Raw genomic sequence first — 7,771 nt, 5'->3', positions numbered from 1 at the left:
AAATATAGTTTAGCAAAATTCGGACATCAAAATAAATATTGGAGGTAGTTGTTCATTGATATATATTTGAAGTTTTCAATATATCAAATGTTTTATGACAACTTGGTATTTACATTGTGATTAAATTACATTATATTCTGAAACTCCATCTATTCCTTATGTCCTTTATTTAGCTCTCTGTAATGTCCTTCATTAAAATTAATCAAGCCCAGTTTTATTGGTTCTAAATTAAATATTTAGGATCCATACACTGCAATTATTAATTAATAGAGGTCCCTTTTCACTCTATTAGGCTAATATCAATATGTTTTAGCAGTACAGAAATAATGGACTTGTATCACATATTCATCTATTAAAAAAAGTTTTAACTACTTTGCATCAGTGCTACATTTTCATAAATTGTTTCAACTTGTGTTATAAAACTAAACCTCAAATTTTTATACTAATTTCTTTTTAATGTGATTTTAAACCAAGCCCACAACTAGTAAAAGACACATTATAAATACATAAAATGAGTAATCCATATAATCATGGTTAAAATATTTAATTGTTACATTTTCTACATATATTAACTGAGGAGCATAAAAAAAATTTGATAGACTTGTTGATATGCATCATTTAAATAATTTGATGTATATTATATGTGATAAATATCAGTATTAGAATTAAGCTTCTTTTCAAACAGCACAAAACAAAATGCTAATAAAGCTATATTTTTTTATGTTAAAATTTCATCATCTGTAAATAAAAATTATTTATTCTAATACAGAAAGTTTTTTTAGAATGCCATAAAACCACTGAATTAAAATAATGGTTCTTACATTACAGACATTTTATAATATTATTTTTTTTTTAAATGAACACTAATATGCATATTATTATTCTTTTTTTTACATATAAAGCATACTTTTCAACTAATTTCCCTCATAAAGTTAATGCAGTATTTCTGCATGATGAAAACCAATAATTTTTTTGGACTGAAATATATGACAATGAAAACAATTAAGAGATTGTTGGTGTGTATATGTTCATGCTCAAACAAATGTAATGAACTAATTGATTTTCTAATCCATTCTCATTAAATTACCTTATGGATATATCAGTAAGTGAAATAAATGGGGTAAAAAGTGATTGCTGAATTCATAAAATCATAATAATGCATTACCTTAACCCCTCCTAGAGACTTGCTACAATCTTCATTTATTTAGTAGATTAGTGCTATTCATTAACAATTCTAAGGCAGCATATCATACAACTATGACAGTTAATTATTACTAAAATATGTCTTTACTGTGTCTGCCTACACCAAGTGTTTTTATTTATATGAAGCAAGGTAATACACACTAATAGTCTTGAATCAAATATTTATATACTTCAAATCATGAGGTCAAATAAATCACAAGACAGAAATCACTGGACAAATCAAGACTAATTTACATATTAACTAACTCCCCTGCAGCTCACCAGTAAGACTGCAGACTTATAACACTAAAAACTGGATTTCGACACCCTTGGTGGGCACAGCACAGACAGCCCATTATGTAGCTTTGTACTTAAATACAAAGGAAAAACAAAATATATTAACTAAACAATTCAACTGTTACTATTTCTATCAAGTACAAAATTTGTCTTACCCCTCTGGCAATGACCTGTGTAGCTCTAGTTATCAAATATTTCTTAAGATATTCTGAATGTCTCTATTAACTTCTTAGAAAGAAAGACGAGCCTAGGAAATGTGGTACTAAACCACCAAGTGGTTAATAGGTTTTACTTATATAACACTCAATAAAACAGTGTAGTCTAATAAACCATTTACATTTATCTTTTTCACACATTTTTGTGCATCATATATTATCCTTACCTTTGAGCTAGATAATTTTAGAGCAAAATATAAATTGCTCAGTTACTATACACTTACCAATGTATCTATCTATCGAGCTATTTATATATATATATTCAAGACTAATCAGAGGAGAAATAGCAAATCTACCAAACACTGCTAAAAACCAATCCAAGCAATAGTTTGTTAAAGTTCTCTGCTTATGGTGGTACTACAAAATTACACATATTCATTTCACAACATAAATCTACAAAAACATGTTGATTATAAACAACTAGATATGTCTAATGCAATAAGAAAGGAAATAGTAATTCTCTCTCTCATATTAAAATAAAATCTGTAACATCATCTATTTTCAAAGGACACGTGCACAAGGGATCTTTAAATTATATAAAAAAAACTTTTCTTACTACCTTTCACAGCATCTTTCAATAGCATTTAATAAAAATCAGAAAATCTATAATACAAAAAATTTACTAATAAGTGTGCTGGAAGAACAAAAATGTAGAAGATGCAGGAACGAAGAAGAGCTTACAGAATACATCTGGAGATGTGAAGATAGGCATACAATAAACAAACCTTTGAATAGACTAAAAAGAAATATGGATGGACAAGAATAGATTTATAAAATAATGAAAGCTAAAGAAATAAGCAAGTATATTAAAGAGTTTTAAAAAGATGAATAGGAGAAAATTTTGGTTTCTAGTTACTACTTACAGATTTATTCCTGTACTTAAGTTTGGCATATACTATTTTGAACTGAATTTCATTATGGTGATTATATGGTAAATACAAATAACTTACCTATCCCTTCCTAAAGAAAAATTTTCCAGGAAACAAATTTATCTATTCATTATTACTGATTAGTATACTACATTTATAATAGAAAATTAAACATCATACTGAAAAGTGATATCAGAAATAAAAAAATAATTTGCATTACAATATTTTTGTCACAGAAACGTGTGCATAAAAATCTGCAAATTAATTATCAATGTAACATGACAAGTTATCATAAAATTGTTTAGGATACTGCAAAATATAGCCTGCGATTGGTTAAAAAATGGTATAACATACTTTCCAAAATCTTATAACTGTACCAATGGAAACAAATCTGCAACACAAAGAAATACTTTTCCTCTTGGTTTAGAATAAAAAACTTAACTATGACATATGTAGCTAACCTGTTACTATTACTTATATTACTGGTGTTAAGTTTGTCACACTGGCATGCAACTTCATTTGCTTGCATTTCATAACCTTGTTCAAAAATTCATGACTGGTTCCTAATCATAGTTACATGTCATTAGTTACTTTCTAAAATACAGTAATCTTTGTTTTTATGATGAGGTACAAAGTAATGACAAACATTTCTTTGTCAGTTTTATTGTCCTTGGCTTATTCTCTCTAAAGACTTCACAGCATCTTTTAGCTGTCCAACCAAGTCTTGAAGTTGTTCCAATGTACATACGAATTGCGTGCTATCGGAATTAGAAGACCCATCTTGGCCTAATGATTCAGTTTTTAAAGAAATAATGTAACTAGGAAGACTTATTCTTTCCAAATTACTGCTTTTAATTACGTAATGTTCTGTCCAATCCACATCCACTATATGAGGACGATAACTTCCTACATTGCTGAGATGCGACTGCATTTTAGTTTTATTTTTATCATATAAAGTAAGAAAATTAGATATTCTGTCTGAATCAAGTTTACAGTCTTCAAGAATTGAAGTTATACTTAAGTTATCCGCGTTCCATTTTGCTGCATCAAAAGCAAATGTTACAACTGCAGCGTGAGCCTTTTTCAAAACCATTGGACTAACTACAGGTACACTGAGCAGTTTTGAGCATGCAAGTGGCGTAAATACCTCCTCAAAAACTAAATCCAATAGCTGCTTAAATACGTCATCTTGAAACACAGTTACATCTCCAAGTAAAGAAATGCCTTCTAATACTTCTTTCGATACTTGCATTTTCAAAAGCAACTAATAATCAACGTACTCACTTCTCAAAATATAACTTCACACCTCTCTCTGAAAACGCCACCTAGTATGTTTTTATACACTCAAGAATGGCACAAACTTTTAAATTTTGGCAAATTCGATTTACAAAAGAAAGTTTTCTTTATTTAATTGATTGTTTTGTGATATTATTTAATACTATGAAAAGACTAGTCTGAATAAGTAGAGGTTTAAATCTGTGTTATAGGTTTTGATAAAAAAGTATGTACTTTTAAAAACAAATTAATATTATTTTGTTTTAATATATTATGGTCTGAAAACTATTTCTGACTGAGAACAGCGATAATAAACTTGTAGTGGTATAGGATGATTGCGATTCTCCTGACACCACAGGTGGTAGTTTTACAAAAATATGCTCACTAGAGATTCAGCATACTCGTGATGGGCATAGCGCAGATAGCCCATTGTATAGTTTTACACTTAAACACAAATAAAACAGATTGAAACAAACTATGCATTTTTGTTTAAACCAAAACAACAACAATTTATGACTTTAACGAAAGTCCGTTTATAAATTGTTTATTTTCATTCGTCAACATTTTCGAAAATATATATAATATATATATATAGCGTAGTGTCACTAGTTTGTCATTAATTTACTCAATTATTATACCTTCATGTGTATATGATATCTTATAATTTCAGATGCATTGAAAGCCTCTTCCCTTGATAAAAAAGAAATTGTTACGCAAAAGTGATTTACGGATATTTTGGCACATAAGCGCATTAGTACATATAACCACGTATAGACTGTAGTTAACTAGCTTTGAAATGCATTGATCTTGTTTGTTTGAAGTTCAGCGCAAAGCTACACGATGAACTATTTGTGCTCTGCCCATTAGGGTATCGAAACTCGGTTTCTAGCGTTCTAACTCCACAGACTAATCATGTAGAAAGCTACAAGTGTCGAAGACTCTGTTGTCCCTTTTTAATGATTCTCATTACTAATTGACACAGCGATAATATCCTCTGGGATAATTAGCTGCGTCTGGGTTTGAGTATTATTTTTGAAAGGGTTGATTCTTGTCAGTGTAGCGACTGTCCATCGTCCAGTAGACTGCTTACATCAGCTACTGAACCATTAATGGAGTGCTTTTGTGTGTTCAATAATTATTTTTTATTTCTTGGGGAAATGTCATTGTCCACTTTTTTACTTTTACTTGGTCTGTCCAATTTAGATACAGATCGCAAAACATTTTCCGTTGAACCTCTTTTTAGTGTATCTGAATATACCACAAAGTAGGTTGGTAAGGTAAGGATTTACTATTCTTATTGCAGATTTTTTACATTTTGGCATGTTTTTCTATACTTCTTTGTATTCCCATTGTACCAACGTTAGAATTTAAATTTGGAAATTGTAATTTCCGAAAAGGACATATTGGTGAGAAGATGAGTTGATTACTAAAATGAGATTGTGATTTTGAGAATGTAGTATTTTTCAGGGAAAGTCCTTTTCTGAATGTTGGTTTTTCTACTTATGTGAAAGTCCATGTGTACAATTCCTATCCAACTACAGGTTCAAGGAGAAAAACTGTATCGTGAGACTTTCCGAGTTACTGAACAATATATCTTTCTTGGTCTAAACTTTAGCAGGCAGGAAATGCAGAAGATGAAAGTTGCTATAGTGAGTGAAATCCTGAAACCAAGTAGAGTGATTTCTACAGGGATCTCAGGCTGTTCCTGATCCATGGATTTAAGCCTAACTGCTAGTCATCCTCATCTGTGACAAAGAAAATACTGAAGGTGTCACTGGAGGATGCAGTAAATCCACCAGAACGAACAAGAGGCTGGTGATCTGTGATACAGCTATAAGAATTTCCGAGAGGATAAGTGTACTATTAAAACAACTAGGGGTGGCACATAATTTTGAGGTTAGGCAGAGGTGAATGATAATGCATTTGGCGTGATCAGATATGACTCTGCCAACAGAGTGAGAAATAACACATCTTTGTAAAAATGTCGTAGTTCCTGTGCATTAACATGAGTTGGTACCTTTGATTTTATGTGTTTTACTGCTGATTTGGGGGGGAACAGTTGTTAGCTTCTATCTGAAAGCATGGATATAAGTCCAGTTCAAATGAGATTGGAGTTATCCAGTTGGCTGTTCTCTCACCTATGCACTTCTATAGATGATCATGATAGATGACCTTTGGTTTGAATTGCCTTTCCTTCTGGATTCTGTAAATCACATCATTAGTTCTTTACAGTACAATATATAACCCCTACCAGCATCTGCTTAACTTTGGAATTCATCATTTCTTGTGGCAAGGATTACACAGCCATACCATATTACCTTGATGAAATCCAGTCTTATCACCATTAACATTGTAACAACATTTCATTTTATCTCTTGTGTCTTTCTAGGATAAAGCCATGTATGACATCAGTGGTGTTTCTTAATATTTTTACATATTCTGTGTAAAGCTCTTCTGGGTGATTATTATCTAGATGAGAACACAGAAAGTCTGATGGTACTTTATGTTCTCTCCCAAACATTAGTATTGACTATGTGTTGCCTGTAACTTCATGTATTGCTGTATGATAACTCATCAATAACACTGGAAGATCTTGATCACAAATTTTCTGATGTCCATCTACATAAATGGTTAACTGACTTAACAGTGTGCAGTTGTTTCTTCCAACCTGCTATCAAAAGAGCTGTTGTCCTGGTCTTTTTAATATCAAGGACCTGCAACATTTCCATAAATAAGAATATTTAAAGTTCTGTTCCTGATCTGAGTGAAATTCCTTAGGCACACCAAACCTTTGAAGAAATTCATTTACACGTTTCCTAGCTAAAACTTATGTCATCTAGTTAGGAACAATATATGCTTCTGGCCATTTCATGAAATAGTCCATCACAATTATGATGTATTTATTCCCATTTCTACTCTGTGGCAGAGGACCAAGCACATCAATGGCAACTCTCCTAAGCGATGCTCCAACACAGTAGAAATTAACTGTACAACAATCTGGATCAACAACATAAAAACACCAATGGATTATCTTGTCAACTGTTAAGAACAGATATATTTATTGAATGTCAAGATCCTGGACACTACGAAATGGATAAAGTCATTGCAGCAGCAGCAGTGATGACAAGCCATAAGAATGGTGACAGTTTTGTTGGTGGATAGATTATGACTAGTCAGAAACTTTGTAAAGAGAAACTGAAGGATCCAGTACTTGTTTGAGCCTTACCTTCCCTGCAGCAAGATGAAGTGTAATTATCAAAAACACTCTACCATAGTACTAACGTAAGTAACAGTTGACTCTTCTGTATTCAATTATTAGTGCAGAATGGTGTGTTGTATTAGTCAGAAAAGTGTAGCTAACTTGTGATACAGCTGGTAATTCTCAGAGCTCAAAGGATTGATGAGCATGCAGATGTGTCTCCCATGATGAAAATGCATGGAAGCAGTTTTCTGATTACATTAATGTAAAAACATGGAGAGTTGATGTAGAAACTGTACAACATGTCTTGCCAAGAGGGAAAATCGTTCATTTCTGAGGGAACTCTGACATAAAGTTGTAGGTCCTTTATTAGAAAAAGCTGCTCTACATATAGCTAGTTCTCTGCTCAAAAGTGAGAAGGGTAATCACCAAGTGTTGGTAATTATATGATATTTTTACCAATGGGCTGAAATTTATTAACACAGTTTGTCACTGATGTATTGGATGTATAATGAATAGCACGATTAGGAAGACCTGTAGAGATCCACAGGTTGTTAGATAAGATCTTAGGAAGTTGATAATTGGTCTCACTATTAATAATAACTGGAAACTCTGAAAATACTGCAATATCCGTTTTTCAAGTATCAGGCTAAGTTTTGTGATAATGTTAGTGAGTGTTTGTTTGTAGAAGGTTTCTAACCAAATGTGATATTCTTCTTGTAAGCCATTACAAA

The 7,771-nt window shown here is 31.7% G+C and overlaps 1 protein-coding gene across 1 annotated transcript; it reads right to left on the bottom strand.

The window, feature by feature from the left end:
• Positions 1 to 1,347: 1,347 nt before the first annotated feature.
• On the bottom strand, positions 1,348 to 3,872 carry LOC106469642 (COMM domain-containing protein 3-like). The gene has a single exon (XM_022398986.1). The coding sequence runs from the start codon at positions 3,813 to 3,815 to the stop codon at positions 3,225 to 3,227; it is 591 nt and encodes a 196-aa protein (XP_022254694.1). The 5' UTR covers positions 3,816 to 3,872; the 3' UTR covers positions 1,348 to 3,224.
• Positions 3,873 to 7,771: the final 3,899 nt, after the last annotated feature.

The sequence above is a fragment of the Limulus polyphemus genome, unplaced genomic scaffold (assembly GCF_000517525.1).
Source record: "Limulus polyphemus unplaced genomic scaffold, Limulus_polyphemus-2.1.2 Scaffold98, whole genome shotgun sequence".
Classification (NCBI taxonomy): Eukaryota; Metazoa; Arthropoda; class Merostomata; order Xiphosura; family Limulidae; genus Limulus; species Limulus polyphemus.
This window is presented reverse-complemented; position numbering and strand designations above follow the sequence as displayed.